At 44.5% G+C, this 26712-nt stretch overlaps 1 protein-coding gene across 1 annotated transcript in view; it reads left to right on the plus strand.

Moving 5' to 3' along the window:
• Positions 1-26712, plus strand: part of POLA1 (DNA polymerase alpha 1, catalytic subunit) — a 3104727-nt gene that overhangs the window by 1156003 nt on the left and 1922012 nt on the right. The window contains exon 25 of the mRNA XM_044072304.1: positions 7917-8066. Coding sequence (XP_043928239.1) covers positions 7917-8066 — 150 coding nt within the window. The remainder of the gene's footprint in view (positions 1-7916; positions 8067-26712) is intronic.

A 26712-nucleotide genomic window follows, 5' to 3' on the forward strand; every position in this document is an offset into this window, starting at 1 on the left:
ATTTTGCCTCAAATCCCACATCTGCTGACTCAGTACAACAAACAAATACTACACAGCCAGCTAAAGATCTTAAACCTAGCTACATGGAAGATTCCTTAGTCAAGCAAGCAATGCCTCTCTCCAAAGCTGTTATGGATGTCATTCTGGAGGACAGAAGGCCTAGTATCAGGAAAGCCTATTCGGATAAATGGAAGAGATTCTGTGCCTGGAACCAAGCTCACAGCCTTGACCCTCTTGTCCCAAACATTCCTTAGATACTACAATACTTAACTGAGATGCTGGACAAAGGACTCTCCTTCTCATCCATCAAGATCCACGCCTCTGCCATCTCTGCTCATTACAACACGGATCCACCAATTTTCTCTAATCCTCTGTTAAAACAGTACCTCAGAGGGGCTAAAAACACAAGACCGCCCCATAGAGCACCTACTCCAACTTGGGACCTCAACTTTGTTCTGGAGAAGCTAACTTTACCTCCATTTGAGCCAGCCAACACAGCAGAATTAAAATATATCTCTTGGAAAACTGCTCTGCTCCTGGCAATAACATCAGCACGAAGAGTTTCAGAATTACAGGCACTAATGGCAGTGGAACCTTTCCTCATTTTCCACCAGGACAGGGTGTCTTTAAGAACTAACCCTACTTTTATGCCAAAGGTGGTATCCAGTGTGGCTCTAAACCAAACTATTCACCTGCCAACTTTTTATCCTAAACCACAGAATAAAGGAGAGAGATTACTGCACTCTTTGGACATTCACAGGCAGTTACGCTTCTACTTGGACAAAACCAAAGCTTTCAGAAAATCTGAGCAATTATTGGTAACATATGCTGCAGGAGCACAGGGAAAAGCCATTTCAAAACAGACTATTTCAAAATGGATAGGACATTATATACATTTCTGCTACACATACCATGGAAAACCTGTTCCTAGCAGCATTAGATCTCACTCCACCAGGGCAACAGCCACTTCAATTGCCTACCTCAGGGGAGTACCTACCAAGGATATTTTGGAAGCAGCAACTTGGAGTTCTGTACATACCTTCACCAAGCATTACCATCTACCTCTATACTCTAAATCCAGAGCTGGCTTCGCCACTACAGTGCTGCAGGGCCTTATAGCCACCCCTAATGCCTTATAGAACCAGCCACCCTTCCTCAGCTTTGGGATTCTACCCAAGTGTAATGACTGCAGCAGTGTAACACAATGAACATAGTACAGTTTTGTACCTACCTTAAATGTAGATGTTCGAGTGTATACACTGCTGCAGTCCAGGTTACCCTCCCTTCTTCCCCTCTTACTGGCTGGTACGTACCAATATCTTCTACCCTTACTACCTATGGGGAGTATTTGCTGGTAGCTGTAAGTTGTTTTTTGCTTTTCTTATGTATGTTTTATTAGCAATTGGAATTGCCTACCTATTTAGGGGCACCTGACATCTGGGGCAAGAAAAACTGAAGAAAATGGCGTCAGCTGCATCTTATATACCCCTGATGTCCTCCAAGGATGCAGTCATCACATATGGGTTGTCCTGCCTCAGGCAGCCCTTCGGTCGGCCGGATTCCAAAGTTTGGGTCTGGCTTCGGCTGATGTCGCACTTTCCCCGACGTTAGAGCGTCTGGGGTATAAAAGCATCAGCCGACGCCATCTTCCTCAGTCTTTCTTGCCGCGTGGTGCCCGAAGCAGAAGCAGTTCGCAAGTGCCGGTTGGCCAGCTCCTGTAATTCATACACTGAAGACTTCGAAAAAGCTAAGTACCCCGTTGGGGACTCTTTCTTGCCTCAGCCGATGTCAGATAAAGTTACTAATTGTTTAACTTGTGGGAAACAAATACCTCATAAGGATTTCCACTCTTACTGCCTCCCCTGCCTAGGCCCAGACCACGACGTCTCGGCCTGTTCAGCCTGTACAGCCTGTGCTTCCTTCAACCGACGAACTCTTAGACATCGGTCGGAGTTTGCAGAGGAATTTTTTGGGGCAAGTTTTGCTTATAAGATGCCGTCGGAGCCTCCGACTTTGCATTTAGTTAAAAAACGGAAAGACAAGGACCGACACACGCGGACCGCGGTTTCGGCTGGAACCACGGTCAGGCCTACCGTGAGTGTCTCGGTCTCGGCTGAAACAGAGTCCTTGGTACTTCCTATTACCAAAACCACACAACCGACTACCTCTGCCCCGGAGGCCCCGGCCGAGTCGGTTATTGAATTACCTACTGAAACTGGTGTCCAGGAACCTTCCGACACCATTCCTTTAGATAAGTCTACTCCTGCACGTGGTGCAGCCAGACCCCCTGCTTCCATGTCCATTAAGGCTTTCTCTAGGGCTAAAGCTGCTAAACTTACTAAAGCTTTGCCTCCCAAGGTTTCCTCTGAGACCTTCTACTGGCTCTCAGATTCTTAGCCTAGCAGAGGATCTGATCTCATTAATTAGAGGTTCCCAACCTCATCTGGACAGGGGCTCTCAACCACCTCCAGACAAAAGGCCCAGGGTTGAGCCCTCTGACCCCCAGTCCTCAGATGAGTCCACTGATGGCTCTGCTCTATCAGACCACCAGGAGGAGGCTTATTCAGCCTACGAGGATTCTGATGCTGAAGAATCTATTCCCTCGGCCTCCCCTCCTGAAGAGTTTTCCTTTGGAGAGACATTACACTCTGAGAGAACATTTTCAATGGCAGGGTCAGGAATTCTCTGATTCCAGAAAGAGATTAAGGACCTTTTTACATTTACCTCAGCATAGGCCTTTAGCTATACCTCCTGTTTTGAATGTCATTGATGATGTGTACTCTGATGCTAGTACAGCCCCTGACTCTCTCCCTCCGGCTCCTGCCAAACCTGATAGGTACTACAGGGTCCCGGACTCGCATCTACACCTGTACAAGGCCCACTCTGCTGATCCAGAAACTATTTCCCAGGGCCCAAGAGGGGTTGCAGCTGCCACTGCTAAAAATCCTCTACCCTCTGAAAGGGAGTCCAGAGCATTAGAGAGATGGGGTAAGAAAGTGTATACTTCTGCAACTCTTTCCATGAGGGCATTAAATTGTCAATTTCATATGATACAGTACCAAGAGTATTTGTTAGATGAATTGCATAAGAAACTGTCCTCTTCTGAACCCCTTGATCGCAAATCCCTTCAGGATCTGGTGCATAACTCACAGCAGGTTAGTAACCATTTCTTGCAGTGTGGTTATGATGCATTGGAAGCTTCATGTAGGTCAGCTATGACAGGTGCAGTTATACGTAGGCATGCCTGGCTGAAGGAACAATCTCTGCCAGACCATGTTAAAGCTAAGCTTTTGGATGCTCCTATGGAAAAGCAAAAATTATTTGGTTCCACGGCTCAAGAGGTTTTAAAGAAATTTGAAGAAAAGGCAAAATCTGTGCAAACAGTCAAAGACTTTCTGCAAGTCCAACCACCGAGATTCAGCAGAAATTGGCCTGCTAAGAATTGGTCCTTTCCGGACTCAGACAGATCTCAGAGCGGCAGGAATATTTGTGCCAGAGGTAGAGGGCAAGCTAGAGGCTCCTACAGAGGCAGTCAGTGGCAGCCTCCCAACCAGAGAGGTAGTGCAGGAACTACAACTGCTACACCAGGACAGACTCAATGACTTTATTTTGACTCCGCCGACCAGGGCTCAATTTTGCACCTTTGGGCGGAAAGCTTTCTTTATTCTCAAAAAATTGGCACAGCATTACAAGGGACACATGGACACTGCAAATAATAGACAAAGGATACAGGTTCCATTTCCACTCATTGCCAAAAAGAAAAGGCATGCCAGACCTGCCACCAAATCAGAGGGCAGAGGCTTTGAAGCAAATTACCAACTTAATGCAAATGAAAGCCATAGAAAAGGTACCTCTTTCAGAACAAGGCCAAGGATTTTACTCCAGATTATTCCTTGTTCCAAGAAAAGAAAATCAATGGAGGCCTATTCTCGACTTGTCCGCACTGAATACTTGCCTCATTGTGCCAAAATTCAAAATGCTGACTCTACAGCAACTCCTTCCCATGCTGGGCAAGGGGTCTTGGCTGGTGACTCTAGACCTCAAGGAGGCATACCTGCATGTCCCTATTCGACAAAGCTGCAGAAGACACCTCAGATTTCTTGCAGGGTCAGAGCATTATCAATTCTCAGCATTACCCTTTGGCTTATCTACTGCGCCCAGAGTATTCACGAAATGCCTGGCATCAGTAATTGCACACTGCAGACTTCAGGGATTCAAATCTACCCATATCTGGACGACTGCCTTATACAAGCGGACAGCAAGCAAACTTTGTTAAAGGACTTGGACTATGCCATCCAACTGCTACAGGCCTTGGGATATACAGTCAACATCCACAAATCAAGACTGGTTCCATCCCAAAGAATAACTTTTCTGGGTGCGGATCTAGACATAACCACCCAAATGGCCTTTCTCACAGAAGAAAAACAAAAACAACTGCCAGATTACTTCAAGAATCTGACAAGACAAACTCAGCTGACTGCAAGGAAAATCCTGCAGGCCCTGGGTTACATGGCATCTTGCATTCTTCTGATTCCGCAAGCAAGACTGCATATGAGAAAATTACAATGGTACCTAAGAAGTTTATGGACACAGCACAGTCACAGCTTAGAAACTCTGATCCCACTCATTCCTTGCCTTCAAAAGGAATTTCTGTGGTGGGCTCAAGCCTACTAGTCGAACAGCGGGTTGCCCTTCAGCAAGCCAAGAGCCAACCAAACCATCACCACGGACGCTTCAGACCAAGGTTGGGGAGCACACTTGGAGGGCAGATGTATCCAAGGGCTATGGTCACAAAGAGAGCTGCGCATGCACATAAACCAAAAGGAAATGCTGGCAGTGATACACGCAATCGAGGCCTTCAAACCTTTCCTTCAGCAAGGCCACCTGCTCATAAGGACAGACAACACCACAGTTATGTGGTACATAAACAAGCAAGGAGGCACCCATTCCTACCCTCTTTGCAGACTGACAATGAATCTATGGGAACTTGCTTTGACACTCATACAGCTACAGTCCCAGTTCGTGCCAGGGAAAGACAATATGCTGGCAGACAGCTTAAGCAGAACTACCATGGATGCACACGAATGGATGCTGCACCCAGACATCTTCTTACTCATCACACAATCATGGGGAAGGCCGGAAATAGATCTGTTCGCTTCCCCCCACAATCATCAACTGAGGAAATTCTGCTCAAGGACATACCACCCACAAGCATGGAAAGTGGACGCTCTCTCTTTCAGCTGGAAAGCTCTAACAGTGTATGCTTTCCCACCTCTCCCATTAATGACCAAGGTCCTACTGAAGATCAGGACAGAGCAGCCCAGAGTGATTCTGATAGCTCCAAACTGGCCAAGACAGCACTGGTACCCACTGTTAAAGAGCATGTCACAGACGAAACCATGGCCTCTCCCCTATGGCCACTCCTGACTCAGCACAATTTCAGGACTCTGCACTCCAACCTGAAAACCTTGCAGCTAACTGCCTGGAGAATACCATGACTCCTCCTCAGGATAACCTATCCCAGAGAGTGAAGGATATTATTATGGAAGCTAGCACGCCTTCCACAAGGAAGGCATATTCAGCAAAATGGAAAAGATTTCACACCTGGAACACAACAAAGGGCCTAGATGTGACAGTGATGAACATGGCACATATACTGGAATATTTGGCAGAATTGTTCCACAATGGCCTGTCTTACTCTTCCATTAAGATACATGCCTCAGCAATCTCAGCAGAATACAATGTTAATTCACCTGTCTTCTCTCATCCTCTCCTAAGACAGTTTCTAAGAGGAATCAAAAACATCAATCCTCCAAGGAAACCACCTCTACCTACTTGGGACCTTAACTTCGTGTTGGAAAAACTAACACTTACTCCCTTTGAACCAGCAGCATCGGCAGATCTACAGTTTTTGTCTTGGAAAACTGCCTTCCTTCTGGCCATAACCTCAGCAAGAAGAGTATCTGAGTTACAAGCTTTAATGGCAGTGCAGCCATTTCTTATCTTTCATCAGGACAGAGTTTCTTTGAGGACCAATCCTACATTTATGCCAAAGGTGGTATCCAGAGTATCTTTGAACCAAGCTATTCACTTGCCTACATTCTTCCCACAACCACAAAATAAAGGGGAGAGACTTCTGCACACCTTGGACATACACAGACAATTGCGCTACTACTTGGACAGAACTAAAAGTTACAGAAAGACTGACCAGTTGTTTGTAGCATATGCTGCTGGGGCACAAGGAAAAGCAATTTCCAAACAGACAATTTCAAAATGGATAGGAAATTGCATTCGTTTTTGTTACTCGTTTCATGGAAAAACTGTGCCAGCTAACATTAGACCTCATTCCACGAGAGCCACAGCCACCACCACAGCCTTCCTAAGAGGGGTGGCTACCAAGGACATTTTAGAAGCTGCTACATGGAGCTCCGTGCATACATTTGCCAAGCATTACAATTTACCTTTATACTCCAGATCCAGAGCAGGTTTTGCTACGGCAGTCCTGCAGGGTATCTTAACTACACCATCCTTTACTTAGTACCTCCACCCCCAGATTGGCTATGGTATTCTACCCATATGTGATGACTGCAGATGCATCCTTGAAGGACATAGTACAAGTTTGTACCTACCATAAATGTAGATGTCCGATAGGTATGCATCTGCAGTCAGGTTTACCCTCCCTCCTTCCCCTCTGTGGTATTCCTAGGGTGCTTACCCCTCTATTAGCTAGCTGGAGGAATCTATTATGGTGTATTTGTTTGTATATACATGCATATATATTTTTGCAAATGTTTGGAATTTTATTGCATTTCTCCAAATTTAGCCTTCCTAGAGGGCACCTGGCATCTGGGGCAAGAAAAACTGAGGAAGATGGCATCGGCTGATGCTTTTATACCCCAGACGCTCTGACGTCGGGGAAAGTGCGACATCAGCCGAAGCCAGACCCAGACTTTGGAATCCGGCCGACCGAAGGGGCTGCCTGAGGCAGGACAACCCATATGTGATGACTGCAGATGCATACCTATCGGACATCTACATTTATGGTAGGTACAAAATTGTACTTTGCCCTGACGTCAGGGAGGAGGCGACAGCAACCAACGCCGGACCAAGACTTTGGAACTCAGGCCGACTGGGGAACCGCCTGACGGCAGGATAACCCAAGTGTAATGACTGCAGCAGTGTATACACTCGAACATCTACATTTATGGCAAGTACAAAACTGTACTTTTTCTACTACGCCTGATTGGGGAATGTGTGAAAAGCTTTGGTCGGGTTGAGGTTATGTGGTGTGTACCATTTTGCCTTAATCTGTTGTTTTGGTGACCTTTTAAAAAAAATTAAGCAGGTTACGTAAGCCTGACATGCCCTTGACAAATCCAAACTGAGGTAGGTCCAGTGTTTGGATATTTCCTGTGTCCTGATTGATTAATTCTTTAAGTCTTTCCATGGCTTTGCATATATGGCTAGTGAGAATTAAGGGTATGTAATTGGCTGGGTGTGTGGAAAGTCTTGCCTTATGCAGGGGAATGACTGTAGCTGTTCTTCATTTGCTGTTACAAAACGTGTATTTAGGCTAAGATTGAACATTGTAGTTAGGGGTGTGGCTAAATCATGCTTAATGCTAATTAAGATGCATCCAGGGTTATTGTCAGGACCCTTTGATGCAGTATTTTTAGCTTTTGGTAGCACTTAATCTTGTGTGATAACTGGGGGCGAGCCAGTTTCAAGTATATCTTGTGCGGAAGACTGCGGGAAGAGTGTGGTTAAGTTAGTGCTAGATTTAACAATTTCACTTGTTAGATTGCTATGTTTTCATGTTATGCAGGCATTCTGAGGCTGTTTGCTGCTTCAAGAAAGTAGTGAAGTGATCTGATGGTTTTCTTGCATGTTCCATTGCTCTTTTGATAAATTTGTAGGAGGAAGAGGAAGAAGCGATTCCAGAGTTACCAGATCAAGAGCTTGAAATGGGAGTTTTGCCAAAGGAAATCAGAAAACTCGTGGAGAGGAGACGTCATGTCAAACAGCTAATGAAACAGCAAGACCTGAACCCTGATCTCTACTTACAGGTATGTTGAATTACTATTACATAGCTTTCTAAGAAACACCCTTTGACTAGATCTTTAGAACGAATTTTCTTTTGCTTCTAGTGGCAGTTCTGTGCACCAGATTACCTTCTTAATATTTCAAACTGTGGCACCTGAAAGGGAGCACCTTGGCCTTATCTTTTCTTAGATCTCATCTGACTTCACTTGTAGTTGCCAGCAAAGCTATTGACAGGAACAGAGCTTCAGGTTATTGTCATTCATCAGCGGTTGCTTTTTGATATTTTCCCACTAAATAGTGTTGCTGTGAAAAATGTCATTACTAAAACAGTGTCATGGGAAGTAGGTGAGCTTAAATATGATCCAATACAATAGGAAGTAAAGTTGCATTATTACTAAAGGTGAGTGACAAATGCATTGCATTGTCTGAAATAATTCAAATTTGATAGAGTGAACAATGTCAAAAAGAGACAAAGTAACATAGCAGAATTAAGTGTCCAAAATTGTCAGGTTGACAGCACAGAATTAAGGTACTTGAAACAGCTTAAAATTATATAGTAATTAGGTTACAAATTCAGTGCATTTGCTTTTCTGCCAGAGATGTTATGTGAGCTGATGGGTGAAGATAGCAGAGTACAGAGCTGTGAATCTGTCTTGAGAAGTGAATTCCAGGTGAAGAGGCATGCAGAAGAGAAAGGTCTGTTGGCACAGACTGTAGCATATCTTAGGGTGGCAAATGTAAGGTAAGAGTAGGAGTCCAAAGGTCTGTTGGATTTGGGTCTCTCTTTATTGAAGAATGAGTTGCTGTAGGAATTTACAGGGGTAGAAATGAAAGACTTTGAAAAGAAATGTGCTAATAAGTTTGGGTGTAGGAAGTCAATCTGCTTGTTTGATGGCCTTGCAGTGCCTAATCTTCATGCTTGCTGTGGTAGTGAAGTGACAAGTATATTTTTGTATACTTTGAAATTTTTCCATTTTTTTTCATAGGTGTCAATCAACTGATGATAAGGGGATATTCTAGCATCATTAAAAGTATACCTTTTCTAATTGGCCATCTGAATTCAGCTGTAAACAGGCTGGAAATGCTACTGTATTTTTGTATAACTTCATGGTACTTTCTGCAGACATTGCGGATTTGAGTTGAAAGTCAGTGATGTTTCTAGCTTTAACACCGTGTACTTTATGTATGGAATTAGCAGTAATTTGGATGACCATCCTTGGAGATTATAAGGCTCCAGTGCTCACAACATAAGCTGGGCCACTTTGGGTTGCAAACACTATGGCCTTGGTTTTGTTGATGTTGGCTTTGAGAAGTAAGTTACTAAATGCCTGACACGCCTTTGCTAGGGAAGAGTTGACTTAGTTCCTTATGATTCTGGGTGAATTACCCATTTCCTGTACAACTGCTACGGCATAAAGCTGGATATTAATAACAAGCAGGCAGTTACAACTTCTTGTCAGGATAAAGGCAAAACTTAGAAGAACATAAATTAGAGTGCAAGTCCAACCAGAAAATAAATTTATTAGATTATATGCTTCTGTCCATAGATGTCAAGGACTGTTTCAGCATGATATTGGATGTGTTATTGTTCACAGTACTGATATTTAACTAAATTACAAGCAACATTGACCCCAAGATGGACCCTTGCAGGACATCAGATGGAGGATTGGATATTTGATAAAACAGTTTAAAAGGATATAATGTGTAGGTAGTCTGTGAACCAGTTTAGAGAGGTGTAATTGGGATCCTAGCTAGAGTTCTCTGTAAAAAATAAATAAATAAATAAATAAAAAATAAGCAATTCTGAATGTTTAAGTCCTTAGGAGGCATCTGTGATGGTGGCTCCATTAGAAAAACCCTGCATCTATAGAGTGGAAGATAGTTTTCCATAGGCATAACTGTGTTAAAGCAATGTTTTCTGAATCCATGCTGATGACTCTTAGTATTCCATAAGGTTTAGTGTACTTTGCAGCAGTTTCTAGTGTTTTATCTAGTAGTGAGATTAAGACTTTTGGTCGAAGTGAGTCAGAAGTCAAAGTAGAGGAATGATTGGGTATTAGGATTGCACTGACAGTTTTCCAGAAGTCCAGAATCTTATTAGTTAAGTGATAAGGATGTGGCCATAGAGTTGAACATAGAGGCCGTCAGATCCAGTTGCCATTGTTGGGCATTTTTGTAGCTATTTATTAACCCAGGAAAATGATACCATTTTGAATTGTAAGGTTTATAGTTGAAAATGGATTCAACAGAAGTAACAGGTTCTACATTAGGAACTGTAGAGGGAGGAGTGAGAAACATGAGAAGAAACTGCTCCTTAGATGGTTCATCCTTGTGTTTTTTTGTTCGATATTAGGTGATCATTGACTGTGTAGGCTAAAGTGAGGTGGGGCTGATTGTCCCGAGAAGGCAGGATTGTCAGTCAGTGCTACCTTGTATTTTTGTGCGTAAGAGGCTTTAGTTTTGTCATACACCTGCAATCCTTTTTGAATCCAGGGGGAAAGATTATAGTCAGTTTGGACTAGAGTGACTATAGATTTAATTTCTTGCCTTGTGCTTGCTTTAGCTGCTTTAATAACCTTTGACTATTTTGGAGTTTTCAGGGAAGTATTTATCTTACAGTGGTCAGTGGAGATTGAAGAGGTGCTGACCCAATGTTAACATCATCCTGCCCAGAAGTACCAGAAACCAATCCATACTCGCCATTACCAAGCAGCGGTTAAGAGTTCCGTAGGTAATACTCGTGATGTGTGGTACCAATGTTTAAGCATAGAAAGTGAACCATGTTGTACAGTGATTAGTCAAGGTGGAGCTGTCAGAGGGGAGGAAAATCTGGAAGGGTAATCCTAGTTACCGAACCAGTCCAATAGGTTACAATTGCCAATTAGTGGGTTAAGATGTGCTTGCCCATTACTTGATGAAAGAAACTGTCTTCTAGTATAGTGAATGGAAGAAAGCTAGTTTTAGATTTCCATTTTAGACTGAAGTCCCTAAGCAGAGTGAAGTGTCCAACTAAACTCATCAAAAATGTCCGTGAGGTTGATTTTTTTAACTGCTTGTTTGGGTGGTGGTGATGGTGGTGTTGGTAAAGTATCCCCTATTCTTAGGTTAGGATGCAGTCAGAAAAGAGGCATTCACAGACATTACGTTTAGGGCTGCAGTCAGTTGCGTTTGGAGTGGATGTCAGAAAACTTGGGATGTGTTTTATGAGCAGAATATCTCCTCCTATTCAAGATCTTGGTTCTTGGGCTGTGAAGAGCTTCATGCATTGTAAGGATTAATGGAATAATGACATCTTCTGGTTTTAAATATGAATGTTAAGTTGTCAATCTCGCCTTCATTCTTGCTTGATGGGTTCGGAGCCGATCCTCGGCTCCGACTCGGCACTTTGCTAAGCTTGAGAGTCACTTTTACCAGCTCGAGGCAGCCCCATATCCCATGATGCAAGGCGGTAAGTACCCAGATCTCGTTTGCCGCTTCGCTGATGAGGTCCTCCTTTTGCCAGCTCCTGGTAAGTGTTTAAATTTAAACTGCTTTTAGCCCCTTTCACTTTTAAACTAGTTTTTTCTTAGAAATCTTTAATTTTTAGTTAATTGTAAACCCCCTTTTGACTGAAATTATCCTTCCTCCTTAATTTTTTTAGTCAGGCCTACCTTCCCTCCCATCCCCCCCCCCCGTCAGGGTGTGTGTGTGTGAGGTTTTTACTACTTACACTTTAATTTTAATTGTCTGTTTGGAACTGTGTGTGTTCTGTTAGTGTCCACTATGTCCAAAGAGCAGAGGGTCTCAGGCTTTAAGAAGTGTGACTCGTGCTGTCAGAAGATGTCTCTGACAGACTGTCACACTTCTTGTTTATACTACCTGGGACCTCTCCACCTGCAGGACTCCTGTGCAATATGTCATTCTTATAGCCAGAGAGTCCAGCAGGAAGGGAGAAACAAACTTATTTTAAGGGGACTCCTTAAACCGGAGGGCTCCCCGGCCAAATCGGCTCCGGGAAAGCCTTCCAAGTCTAAGGCCTAGGCTTCTGTACCAAAGCCTTCGGCCTTGGCTCCGACTATGTCGGAGTCGAGATCGGCTCCGGCTGGAGCCGATCCAACCTTGGCTAAATCCTCGGCACTGATGGCTATTGGTGCCGATACTTCTTTGGTCACTCTGGTGTCGGTTCCGAGTACTGGCTCCGACCACCATGTGGCCCAGGCTTCGGTGTCGGCGCCGACCGGCTCCGACACCGCTATTTTGATGCCTGCATTGGCTCCGGCTGGAGCCGATGCATCTAGATCTTCTATCGGAGCCAAAAAGTTATCGGCTCCGACTGGATCAGTGGGTTTGTCGGCTCTGATGGTTCCTTCGAGGAAGAGGTCCAGGTCCCCCTCTTTGGAACCGATTCTGTCGGCTCCGGCTCACCTCTTCTTTCGGAACGGAGCCATCGGAGCCGATCATCTAGGTCGTCCAGGTTATCTGACCATGATTTAGAGAGGGTGGTAAGCAGATTATTAAAATCACAGGCACTGGCCCAGATGCTTCATAGTCCGTCTCAACAGATGACTATTAGTCCACACCCCCTTCAAGTTCCTCCTTCGACTCTACCACAGAGTTTGGAGCTGGAGTCTACGGGAATAGTTACGGCTATGGCTGAAGGGCAGATACCCCCTCCTTCTGCACCTTCAGCATCTACTCTTATCTCCTCCTCGAGACCTTCCTTGGAGGGATTCGGTGGTCGGGCTTCCCTGGTCTCCTCCGAGGGGGTGAGTGGCATCGGACACTTGTCCGACCCCGCTCTTCCCCTTGGAACTTCGGCCTTGGTGAGCTCGGCTCCGACATCTGTCTCGGAGCCTTCCCTTTCGGTGGGCCCGGGAGTCCCAGTTTCTTCGGAACGGGTTCTCTCGGATCTCCCTGAAAGGGGGGCCTTCGAGGTGATGAAGAGTGTGCTGGCCACTGGGCTCAGTCAGCAGTCTATTCCCTTAGCTCCTCCCTCTACAGTGCCTGTCGATATCTCTTCCATCTCTCTTGCTCCCGGACCTAGAGATCCACCGCCTCAGGTTTCCCCACTGGGAAGAACTCCCTCTTCCGAGGATTCTCCTGACCAGTTAGGAGATCCTCCGCGCAAGAGGACTTGTAAGAGGAAACACCTGGACTCCCCTGAGTCTACCACTTCAGATACCGACTTAGATGAGTCGGAGGGATCCCCAAGATCCCCCTCTGAGGATGTCTCCTTTTCAGACATCCTAGAACTCCTAAAACAGAGGGGAAACTGGCCCTCCATAAATCCCTCTGAGGATGAGTCGGTATACCTAGAGGCGTTTGGATCTCGACCCTCCACCTCCTGGGTGTCTCCGCCTTTCGACCCCCTTATGGAGGTTATTGCTCGAAAGGCTTGGGCTGCTCCTGATTCTGTAGAGCCAGTTCCTAGGAGGCAGTCTAAATTTATTACAGCCCCTTCTGAAAAGCAATTCCTTACAAAAGTGTCCCTGTTGATACCATGGTGGTGGCGGCCGCCACTAAGAAGGAGCTTGCAGATCCTTCCGTACCAGTCCATCCTCCTAATAAGGATTCTAGGACCATGGATAGGTATGGTAAGCGGATGTTTTCCTCAGCGACCTTTGCCATGCGTTCGCTGAACTATTTATGTCACTTCACCAGACTCCAAAGGGACATCCTTAAGGAACTAGGTGAAGTAGTGCAGGATCCTACGGCTGCAGGGGCTCAAGAAAAGATTGCTTCTCAGCTAGGAATCCTTAATTCTATAGCTAACTCCTCCATGCGACTGATCTCGTATGCAGCAGATGGAGCGAGTAGAGCCGCGGGTACAGGAGTGGCTGTTAGACGTCAATCCTGGATGCGGCTCTGTAATTTTGCAGATCCCTTTAAGGCGTCCTTCACCAATTCTCCCTTTGATGGGTCAGCATTGTTTGGCCCTCAAGTGAAGGATACATTGACCAGGTGTGAGCAGGACGGCAAGACTCTTTCTGCCGTAGGGGTCCGTTTTTCTACCCCCTCAAGACCTTACCCCAAAGGACAGAAGGGCGGAAAAATGTGGTTCCGTAAATCCCAGGGAGTCACGCCAGACGCACGTGGTCAGTTTACCCCTAGAGGCAGAGGGGGTAATAATAACAGACGCCGCTCTAGAGGCAGAGGGGGTCCACAAAACCAGGGAAGCAGAGAGCCTCTCTCTGACAAGCCCTTCCAGCATCCCTGAGATGTTGCCCGACTGTCCATCCTTGGAGGCAGTCGGGGGAAGACTATCGCTGTACCCAGAAGCCTGGCGTTCCCTCTCTCAAGACAGATGGGTACAGTCGATCATATCCGAGGGTTACAAGATTCCTTTCGAGGAAAGTCCTTTCATTCACAAAAATTCCCTTCAGATGTGCCACCCGGTCTAAGGGAAATTGCAAAGTTAGAGGTTTCAAAGCTTCTACAAAAAAGGGCCATTCAGAGCCCGGAATCTACTCAAGATTCTTTTTGGTCCCCAAAAAGACGGGAGACTGGAGACCAATATTGGATCTCGGCAGACTCAACAAGTCTGTGAGAAAGACAAGATTTCGAATGGTCACACTTCAATCAGTTTTGCCCTTCCTAGAAAAGGACAACTGGATGTGCTCAATAGACCTTCAGGACGCGTACTATCACATAAAAATTCACAGATGCTCCAGAAGGTTTCTCCGCTTTCAGCTGGGGTCCAGTCATTTTCAATTCAGAGCCCTGCCCTTTGGTCTCACTACAGCCCCCAGAGTGTTCACCAAATGTATGGCAGTGGTCACGGCTCACCTGAGATGTCAAGGATTCCAGGTGTTTCCGTATCTCGACGACTGGCTACTTTCAGCCACCACCAGGCATCAACTTCTTCAAGCCAGGGATTATACCCTAAATCTATGCACTCAATTAGGAATTTCGATCAACTACGAAAAATCCTCCTTATTGCCCTGCCAGTCTATTACTTTCATAGGCGCAAACTTAAACACTGTTCGGATGTCAGCAACCCTCACAGACCAAAGAATCTCAGATATCCAAAGTCACGTGAAGATCATCCTTGCCTGCAAAAAGGTGCAAGCCAGAATGGTTCTGAAGGTGTTGGGCCTCATGGCTGCGGCCATTACCCTTCTTCCACTGGCCCGCTTCTATATGCGTCTTCTTCAATGGATGTTGTTCACCCAGTGGTCTTACCAACAACTTCCCATGCGTCACCAAATCCTGGTGACACAAAATTTGCAAGAATCATCTATCATGGTGGATTTCTTCTCCCCAGATTCATCAAGGCAGACCCTTTGTATCCCCGGCCCCGGTAGCCACAGTCACTACGGATGCCTCCCTGATCGGGTGGGGGGGTCATTGTCAGGGCAGGATGGTTCATGGGACGTGGCAACCGTTCGAATACCACCTGCACATAAATGTCCTAGAGATGAGAGCAGTGCTTTTAACGTTGCAAGCCCTCAACGACTTTCTTCCCTTGGGAACAATTGCAGTTCACACAGACAACATGTCTGTAGTATGGTATATCAACAAACAGGGCGGAACCAAGTCCTACCCCTTGTGTCGAGAAGCTCTCAGACTTTGGCAATGGGCGATCTCCTCTCATCGGTTTCTGGTAGCAACGCATATCCCTGGGAAAACCAACATTCTAGCGGACAGATTGAGCAGAGCTATTCTCATGCCTCACGAGTGGTCTCTCAAACAATCTATAGTGGAGGAGATTTTTCTAGAATGGGGCCGCCCATGTTGCGATCTTTTTGCTACTCCCCAAAACAGCAAATGCCCAGACTTCTTTTCTCTCTTCCCACTACCAGGCCATCCCCCCAGAGACGGTCTAACCCAGGATTGGCCCCAGGGACGACTTTATGCCTTTCCTCCCTTCCCGTTGATTCCACAAGTACTCCAGAAAGCCACCGTTTTGAGAGCCAAAATGATTCTCATTGCTCCCTATTGGCCTCGACAAATTTGGTTTCCGTTCCTCCATCGTCATCTGTTGGTGCAGCCTTGGCATCTGGACCCAGTGCCAGACCTTCTGATTCACCAATCGGGTCAGCTGCATCGGTCTATTCCTTCTCTCAACCTCACAGCTTGGTTGCTCCACTTCCTTCCTTAGCCAGGCTTCCTATGATCTCTAATCCTGTTAGGGATATCATAGTGGCTTCCCTTAAATCCTCTACTAGAAGGATTTATACCAGCAAGTGGAAACATTTCTCTTGTTGGGCAAAAGCTAAAAATATAGATCCTTTTACTGCCCCTGTTCAAGCAGTTTTGGATTTCTTAGCGGAAATCTTCCACTCGGGCTCTTCATCTTCCACGGTCAAAGTTCAGTTGGCTGCTATCTCGAATTTTCATGTCGGGTTTGCAGGTCACAACATTATGTCCCACAGGCTTTGTAGAGCCTTTCTAAAAGGAATTTTTCTCCTGAAACCTCCAGTCAGGAGTCCTCCTCCTCAATGGGACCTAAATCTAGTGCTGTCATCCTTAATTCTTCCTCCCTTCGAGCCAGCTGTTTCATGTTTCCTGAAATTTCTTTCATGGAAAACGCTCTTCCTTGTTGCTATTACCTCGGCAAGGAGAGTGTCAGAACTTCATGCTCTCTCTTTTCGTCCCCCTTATTTGGTCTTCCACAAAGACAGGGTATCCTTGAGAACTAATCCAACCTTTTTGCCTAAGGTGGCCTCGAAAAATAATTTGAACCAATCTATTGACCTCCCTGTATTTTTCCCTAATTACTCAAACAGATCGGAACAAAAATTACATTATCTTGATGTTCACCGCCAACTCAGATATTATTTGGACAGAACAAAGCAATTCAGGAAATCCGATCAGCTCTTTCTTTCTTATGCTGAAAACAAGAAAGGCCTCCCTGTCTCCAAAGTGACCTTATCTAGATGGCTTTCTTCCACCATCTCTGAAATCTATCAGCTCAGGGGAAAACAGCTGTGCTCAAAACCTAAAGCGCATTCAACCAGAAGCTTAGCCACTTCTACAGCTTTTCGGGCCACTCCTCATACCTTTGTTTCTCATTAAAAATTGGATTTGGCCTCCAGGGATAGAGCCAGTTTTGGCTCTACAGTTCCCAAGAGTCTGTTCCATTGAGCCACCCAGGATAGAGGTGCTAGGGACGCGGTCCCATCAAGCAAGAATGAAGGCGAGATTGACAACTTAACATTGAGAAGTTATGTACCTACCATAACGTTCCATGTTAGTTGTCTTCTCTCGCCTTCTTTCTTGCGACCCTCCCTCCTGCCCCCTGGCCTGGACAGACCTTTTTCTCCCTGTATGGAAGAATGCTTCTTAAGACCAGCTAGTTCTAGTCTACCTTATAGCCCATCCTTTAGGCTTTTGCCTTTCTTCCTTCTGGGAAGTTTTTTGTGCTAGGTGTTATTGCCTATAGGTACCAAATGAGATCTGGGTACTTACCGCCTTGCATCATGGGATATGGGGCTGCCTTGAGCTGGTAAAAGTGACTCTCGAGCTTAGCAAAGTGCCGAGTCGGAGCCGAGGATCGGCTCCGAACCCATCAAGCAAGAAAGAAGGCGAGAGAAGACAACTAACATGGAACGTTATGGTAGGTACATTACTTCTCATTCACTGATTCCCAGTATTTCATGTTTGTGAAGAAGCCAAACTTTGAAATCAAAATAGACATAATTCTTGATACTTCAAAGGTTCTACTCGGCAACATTTTGACCCTTCTTGTGTGCATTGTTTGCTGAGATGTGAATATTTGGGAAGTAGAAGATGGAGCGAGTTGTTATTGTGGAGAAGCCATGACCTGAGATCATGGAAGATGAGAATGAAAGCAATAGACTGTATTGATTAGAAATTCTAATATTTCTTGATATCAGTAATTGAATGTGACGAAAAAATCGGGGTGAGCAGGGTTTGAGTAAATTTGCTTGTTTTGAAATAGCTAGTCAATAAATAATGTAAGCAGAGTGCACTTGGTTCAGTAGTCCAGTCGTCACAAGTGAAGAATGAAGTAGAACATTAATGAGGCATATGAAGAAAATGTATGGGAGATAGAAATACTGTTTTCTGTCTGAGAAAGATTGATGGGATCATTCAAAGTTCAGAGGGACATATGTGAGTATAGTAGATCAGAGCTGCAAGGATATGACCTGGCAGTGTGAGTGGGGAAATAGAAAGTGTAAAAGGTGATGTGGGCGGGAAGAAGGCAAAGATTAGTATTGGCCTGTCAGTTTGAACATGAGCAATAGAAAGACCTCCGGCTGCTTGATGGTGGAGCCATATCTGTAAAGGAATTAAAAATATAGAACATGACATAGTGTAACATGAAGTTTTCACTACGTAATAAAAGTAGGTAGAAGTGAAAATGGATTATTGTATATATGAAGCCAGCAATTGTACCACACTAAGGTGATGCAGACTTAGGATCTGTTACAGGAGATAAGGAAAGTCAGTGATGGACAGACATCTTGTCCACTTTCAAACCAAAAAAACTAGCTGTGCTATATTAAAATAAGAAAATTTGGAATTTCAGGAAAGCTGATAGTTTTCTATGTGGGCACCCCCATTCACCGGCATCCCTCTCATGGAAGTAGCCTTGCAACTCTGCAGAATTGTAGCCGTTATGCTTCCTGCAAGGGAAACTATTTCCTAAAGAAAGCAGATTAAGGTGATACTGAAACATGCAGTATTATAGAAGGGAGTAATGGAGGTGAGAGTAACCCAACTAAGGACACTGACAGTGGCTCTTGGCGCACATATGTGGAACATTAGTAGTACTGCTGAGATGAAAGAAAGCACCCAAAAAGCCAGTGCCAGATGGGGTGGGATGGTCCACTCAAGACTGCACTGTACAGTTTGATGGGATTAGCAGTTCAGGGCTCATACTTCTATACATCAAAGGAAGTAGTTAACATTCATGTGACGAGGCATCTTTCTCTAATCACTGTACATCAGTGGATATGTATTGATCTGATGTCAGTTGTCTATCTGTCCTCACCTGATAGGTTTGGATCTGACTCAGCTGTTGTAAAAGCTCATGGCAACCTTGAACTTTCAAGCATCTCCCTTACCCAGAATGCACCAACCCTTATTACCTCAGATCTTGTTTGCAGCTTTCATAAGTAGCTGTACAACTTTTTTTAATTACTTTTTCTCCCTTACCTTCTTTTCATTAAAATCTATATTTTCTGTTTTTATCATTAGTGGTATTTCTAGTTACTATTGTTAGTAACTTTCCCCTGTTCTACAAATTACTGTAATTTTCCCTGCCCTTGTTGGCACTTTCTTTCACTATTCTAAAAAAAAAAACAAAGTATTACTTTTGTTGTTTGTGGTGGTTTGCTTTTTGCTATGGCTGAAAAGAAAAAGCTCAGCGGGGTTCCAGAAGTGTGGAAAATGTGGTCAGAAGATGCCTGTTTCTGACTCGTGCACTCTATATGCTTTTTGCTTAGGCCCTTTTCACCTTCAGGAGAATTGCACAATCTGCCATCCTTTCAAGCATTGGTAGGTAGTAGAAATGAACTTATTTTAAAGGGAGTTTTGCCTTCATCTTTTGACAAAGCTGTCTCTGGAGCATCCAAAGAAAAAACAAAGACACCTCATACTTCTCTGAGCACCTCTTCTACTTCCTCCAGGTCCTCAGAAAAATCTATAAAAAGAGCTTCTTTGGATCCTATGAAGAAGAAACCAAAATTCTCAGATCCAGCCCCCGCTTTAGATGCGACAAAGTCTAAATACCTGTCCTTGGATATGATGGTTTCTTCGGATTTGAAGTCTCTGAAAAGCAAAGATACACCGGATCCGAAGACCTCAGATCAAATATCAAAATCAACCTTACCGACTCTGCCTAGAACAAGGAACTCACCTTTGTTGGACCCATTTCCATCAAAAGTGCCTTCTCCATCTTTGGAAAGGTTCCCCCGGACCAAAAAGAATCTGGAACTTACTCAAGAGTCTTTTAGTTCCAAAGAAAACAGGACAAGAGGCCAAATTGGATCTCAGCAGTCTGAACAACTTTGTTCGGAAGACAAAGATACACATGGTCAGAGTTCAGTTCATTCTTCTGTTTCTGGAAAAAGACGTCTGGATGTGCTCACTAGATCTCCAGGATGATTAATATGTAAAAATGAACAGATGATCCAAGAAATTCTTATGCCTCTGGCTAGGAGGCAGTCATTACCAGTTCAAGAGCACTGTCCTTTGGTCTCAACACAGCTCCCAGGGTGTTCACCAAATTCATGGCAGTGGTAGCAGCTCACTTGAGACTGCACGGATTGTATGTTTACTTACTTAGATGACTGGCTCATCTCCACCCTAACCAGTCATCAATTCATCATGGTAAGAGAAAAAGTAATCCAGTTCGGAATAACCATAAATTTCAAAAAATTAAATCTTCAACCATCTCAAACTGTGGAGCTCATAGGAGGGCTGCTCGACACAAGATCAACAGTAGCCTCTCTTCCTTTTTCCAGAGTTCAGACTTTAAGATCGCAAGTCAACAAGATACATTATAGTGCCAAAGTCTCTTGCATAGTCCTACAAGCACTGGGATCAATGGCTGAAGTGATACCCCTTGTTCCGCTGGCCAGATTTCACATGAGGATTTTTCAGTGGATGTTGGCATCTCACTGGTCGATGCTACCTTTATCTGCTCCAACACGAATCACCAGCTTGTGGAAGAAAGATCTGATGTGGTTGACCCAGTCAGAACAACTGCTACAGGGCCTTTTATTTGCCCCTCTCAGCCCAAGGCCATAGAGACAATGGATACTTCCCAGCTGGGGCAGGGGGCCATTACCTGGGAAAGATGGTCCAAGGCATGTGGTCCCCTGAAGAGGCCAATTTACATATCAGTGTTCTGGAGTTGAGAGCAGTGCTTCAGGATGCTCTCTCAATCGTTATGATTGCAGTACAGACCGACAATATGTCAGTGGTTTGGTACATCAGCAAACAAGGAGGAACCAAATCATACCCCCCCCCCCCATGTCGAGAAGCATTAAGGATGTAGCAATGGGCAATCTCTTCCAACCCCTTTCTGTTACCAACGTACATTCCAGGGAAAACCAACGTGCTAGCAGACAAACTGAGCAGGTGCATTGTGTTACCTCACAAATGGTCCCTCAACTAGAAAGTAGCTGAAAGGATTTTCCACAAGTGAGGCCAGCCATGCTGCGGTCTTTTTGCATCTCCCCTAAACAACAAGTGCAGCAGCTACTTTGCCCTCATCCCCCCACAGGGGGAGAACCCGAGGGTTGCTCTTCTTCACAATTGACCCTTTGGGTTACTGTATACCATATCCACTGATCCCTCTGATATTAATGTTCCTTCAGAGAGCTGCCAGGTTGAAGAGCAAGATCATTCACATCGCACCCTTTTGGCCTCAACAAATTTGATTCCCTGTCCTGTGGCCTTATTTGATCCATCAACCTTGGATTCTGGTCCAGACCTGCTGTCGCACCTAACAGAAATGATTCATACGGACCATCCAAAGCTCAAGCTGATAGCTTGGTTTCTCCATATCCTGTAACAGCCAGACAACCTGTGCTCTCTTCCCCTGTTTGCCAGATTATTTTATCTTCCCTCAAACCTTGTACAAGAAAAACTTATGCTAGGAAATGGAAAAGATTTGTGCACTGGGTACTTCAAGATAATATGGACCCCTTTTCTGCACCAATTCGCACTATCCTGAAGTTTGTCATTGTTTTTTAATCAAGGGGCCAGTTCTACCACAGTAAAGGTTCTAATGGCAGCAATTTCCACTTTCCATGTTGGTCTTGATGGCTCTTCCCTTGCTTCACATAAACTATGCAAGACTTTTCCATGAGGGGGCACTTCTGTTGAGACCCCCCCCCCCAGTTAAAGATCCTACTGCACTGTGGGATTTAACTCTGGTACTGCAAGCTTTGGTCCTTCTGTCTTTTGAACCTGCAAATACTTGCAGTCTAAAATTTCTATCTTGGTCGACTTTGTTTTTGGTGGCCAATTACCTCTGCCAGATGAATTTCAGAAATCCAGGCTTTGTCGGTGAAACCTCCATACCTAACTTTTCATAAGGATAGAGTTGCATTGCAAACTAATGCATCCTTTTTGCCCAAAGTAGTATTAGAATTCAGCTTTAACCAATCTAGCAATCTACCATTTTTCCCCCAAGTTATGCAAACAGAGGCGAATATTTGTTGCATTCACTAGTTGTGCATAGGCAATTGCATTTCTATTTACACAGAACAAAATACTTCAGAAATTTAGATCAGTGATTTGTTTCCTTTGCTGAAAGGAAATTGAACACCCAGTGTTTAGAGTTTCTCTAGCCAAAATAGCATTTCCTTCATAAGTTGAACTTGCCTTTAACTAAGAAACTGCGTGCTCACTCATCAAGATTGATAGCACCTTCCTCAGCCTTTCATTCAAGAGCCTCCATAGATGACATTGTGTAACTTGGGCATCACTTCACACCTTCATCTTTTATTACAAACTGGACTTAGTTTCTAGAAGTAGGGCATAACTTGACTCAATGGTGCTTCGGAATATCCTTCCTTGAGGCCACCCTGGGATTCCAGTAGGTGGGGACTCTGTCCCATAAATTAAGGAGAATGAAAATTGGCATAATCAGGTAAAGAGGTTTTGTACTTACCATAATGTTCCATCTGTGTTGTCCATTTTCATTCTTCAACTCTCCACCTACCAACCCCACACCAATGTTTTCTGGAAGAACAAGTGGATAGAGAGAGTTTTTTGAGGTCTTCCCCTTGCATTCTATGGCTCCAGGTATAGCTTTGTGCTGCCCTTATCTGCTATAATACTGCTTAAGGTTTTTTCCATAAGAATAAAGTTTCTATTCTTTTGCTATAGTCCGCAAATGAGATCTGAGTTAGTAAGGGTTGATGCATTCTGTGTAAGGGAGAACCTCAGGAGTTCAAGGTTTGCCACAAGCTTTTACCGTGGCCAAGTCGAATTTTAGGACTTTGATCCGAACCCAACAGTTGAGGAAGAATGAAAATGGACAACACAGATGGAAAGTTATGGTAAGTACTAAACTTGTTTCTGTAAATCTGACTGGATAGAAGTGCAGTGTGTTGCAGAGCTGTAAAAGAAAGTAAAGGTGAAAACCCATACCTTTCAACTGTCCATATTTTCACAGGATGTCCAGATTTTTTACTAATAATTTGTCTGCCCTTCATAAAATTTGTGGTGTTCTGGCAAGTCACAAAGGACTGAAGTCACTAAATTAACGTACGTATGAGTTTCAGACTCCACATCCTTCAGAAAATGCATGCTAACTCAAATCCAGTTATATTCTAGCCAATTCTAATTTCATACAATCAGTATTTAAAATCTCACCCTATTTTTGGGCATTTGTTTCTTCCTATGATTTTATGCTTTGTCCAGATTTCTTGCACTAAGAGGTTGATCTGTATGTGGCAACCTTATTAAGCAGCTGAATGCAGAGATTTCAGCTGGTCTAACAACCAGTGGAAAGCAGGTTACTGACCATAAGTAGCATCTCCTTTTCTCAAGGATGTCAAAAGAATCAAGAAAGACACAACCAAAATTGTGGTTCAAAAAGTTCCAAGGATCTTTTCTTGACACTGGTGGTGAGCAATCCCCCCAGGGCAGAAGGGTCAACTCATCCGGAAGATGCCCCTTTTGGAACAGAGGGGGTCCGTGTAACCAGAGCGTTACAGATTCCTTCTCAGGCTAACCCTACCAGCGCTCCTGAGCAGCGGCCCGATTACCCCCCCCCCCCCCGAGTGTTCACCAAATGTATGGCAGTTGGAGTAGATCATCTTCGACTACAAGGATTCCAGGTGTTTCCGTATCTAGATGATTGGTTCCTTACCGCCACGACCAGGAATCTTCTCATCCACAGCCTCTCTTACACTCAAGGCCTTGCTCTTTGCTTAGGCATTACGATCAACAAGAAAAAATCTCAAATGTCCCCAACAAAAACACTGGAATTTATTGGAGCGAGCTTCGACACAACATCCTGTCAAGCCTCCCTTCCTCCTCACAGGCTCTCAAAAATAAGCCAGGTTCAAGTCTTCCTCCATAAGACTTTTGTACCAGCATGCCTTGTTCTACAACTTCTGGGTTCTATGGCAGCAACCATTACTTTAGTTCCACTAGCAAGGTTGCACATGAGACTGGTACAGTGGCTCCTTTCATCACAATGGTCGATCTTAACCCATCCTCTCGACCACTTCATACGCCTTGCAAATCTTTGCAGGAAAGAAATGCTTTGGTGGATGAAGCCAGAATCAAATCTTTGGTGTCAACTGTTATGCCTTCCCCAGCCCAGGGCCACGGTGACCACGGACGCTTCTCTGCTGGGGGGGAGCATTTTCAGGGAAAGATGGTCCAAGGCATCTTATTCCCCATGGAGGCCAATTTGCACATAAATGTCCTAGAATTGAGGGCAGTTCTCTTAGTGTTGCAACTGTTCCATACATCCCTCCCTTCCAGGACCATTGCAGTTCAATCGGACAACATGTCAGTCGTCTGGTATATAAACAAACAAGGCAGAACCAGGTCTTACCCCCTGTGTCGGGAAGCCATGAGAATTTGGCAGTGGGTGATGGCTTCCAACTGCTTTCTTATAGTAACGCACATTCCCGGGAGTTCCAACCTTGCCGTCGTGGCACGCCTTGCTGCGACCTGTTTGCTTCCCCTCTAAACAACAAATGCAGAAACCACTTTTCCCTGATTCCCCCCTCAGGGGGTGTCACCGAGGGATGCTCTGACGCATGACTGGCCCCCGGGTCTGCTGTATGCCTTTGCCCTGTTTCCCCCTCATCCCGAAATTCCTCCAGAAAGCTCAATGGTTGAGAAGCAAAGTGATCCTCATTGCCCCTTATTGGCCCCATCAAGTCTGGTTCGATTTCCTATGGCCTCATCTGATTCACAGCCCATGGATCCTGGATCAATCCCAAGGTCTGGTATCTCACCCTGAGGGACTGATTCACCCCAATCTCCACAGCCTCAAGCTCACAGCTTATTTTCTCCACTTCCGATGATTGCCAGGGTACCTGATATTTCATCTCCTGTCCGTGAGATTCTTCTGGCTTCACACAAACCTTCCGCCAGGAAAATGTATTCTAGTAAGTGGGCTAGGTTCTCTACATAGGCCAAAGATCATGACAAAGACCCTTTATCTATGCCTATTCAGAAGATCCTACAATACCTGACTACTCTTCTACATGCAGGAGCTTCAACACTGACAATTATTGTACATTTAGCAGCTATCACAAATTTTCACAATGGATTTGATAATTCTTCTGTTATGTCACACCGTCTGTGCAAAACTTTCTTGAAAGGAATATTACATGTTAAACCTTCTGTCAAGCCTCCCATAGAGCCTTGGGACTTGACTTTGGTCCTTCAGTTGTTAACAAGCCCATCTTTCGAACTTTTTAATTCATATGATATAAAATTTTTGCCTTGGAAGACTCTACTTCTAGTAGCCCTTACCTCAGCGAGATGAGTATCTGAGTTGCAGGCCTCGAGTGTCAAGAGACCTTACTTGATTTTCCACAAGGAAAGAGTGTCCCTACGTACTGACCCATCCTTCTTGCCCAAGGTCATTTTTTGGGTTTTCAATTAACCAGTCTATTGACCCTGCCAGTTTTCTTCCCTCAACAATCAAATAGAGGTGAATATCTTTTACATACCCTTGATGTTCATAGGCAACTTCATTTTTACTTGGACAGAACTAAATCTTTCAGAAAAACGGATCAATTGTTTGTGGCCTTGGTGGGACCCAGACTGGGTAAACCTGTCTTCAAAGTGACTCTATCTTCCTGGCTTAGACACGTCATTACCTATCTACCTTCAGAATAAACTGTCTTTGCCTTCCAGAGTAAAGGCTCATTCCACTAGATCGATGGCCACTTCTGTGGCTTTTCATTCCAGAGGCTCTATGGGTGATATCTGTGCAGAATCATACCCTTATCACTCATTACAAATTGGATTTGGCCTTCAGGTGACGGGCGTCCTTTGGTTCTATGGTGCTCAGGAATATCCTTCCTTAGGGCCACCCAGAACACCAGTAGCTAGGGACTTGGTCCTATCAGTAAGGAATGAGTAAAGATTTACATCATCAGATAAAGAAGGTTAAGTCTTACCATAATGTTCCATCTGTGTTGTAGATCTTTATTCATTCATTACTTCCTGCCCTCCTTCCCCCTGCCTGGACTCCTGGTGGATTTTAGGATCTCCTAGTTATGGTATTTGCTCACAGAGCCTCCTACTGTCTCTTTTACTATCTCTATAATATAAGGGTGGGAAAACTTGATCTGAATACATGATATGATCTCGATCTGATATTACAGGGGCATTATAGGTAAGTCTTAGCTGAGAGTTTTTGGCTGGCGCAAGCTTGGAAACTGACATGTCTGTTGAGAGGACGGAATCGAAGTCCTGTCAGTAATGAATGAATAAAGATCTATAACACAGATGGAATGTTATGGTAAGACATAACTTTTTATCCCTTTTGGTAAGAGCAATGTTCATGCAAACTACCACATCAATATCACCGTAAGTATGCACTCAGTGGTGAGAGACCTGGGCACACAGGTTGACAGCAATCTTAACTTTGATCACCATGTCTCCACAATGGTAAGAAGGGCATTCTATATTGCTCATCTCATAAGTAAGGTCATTGCCTCAAAAAAAAAAAAAAAAAGTTATAACCTCCCTGTACTCTTCCTTCATCAGGCCAGTAATTGAGTACAA

Source organism: Protopterus annectens, chromosome 5.part0 (assembly GCF_019279795.1).
Source record: "Protopterus annectens isolate FY-2018-M chromosome 5.part0, PAN1.0, whole genome shotgun sequence".
Lineage (NCBI taxonomy): Eukaryota > Metazoa > Chordata > Ceratodontiformes > Protopteridae > Protopterus > Protopterus annectens.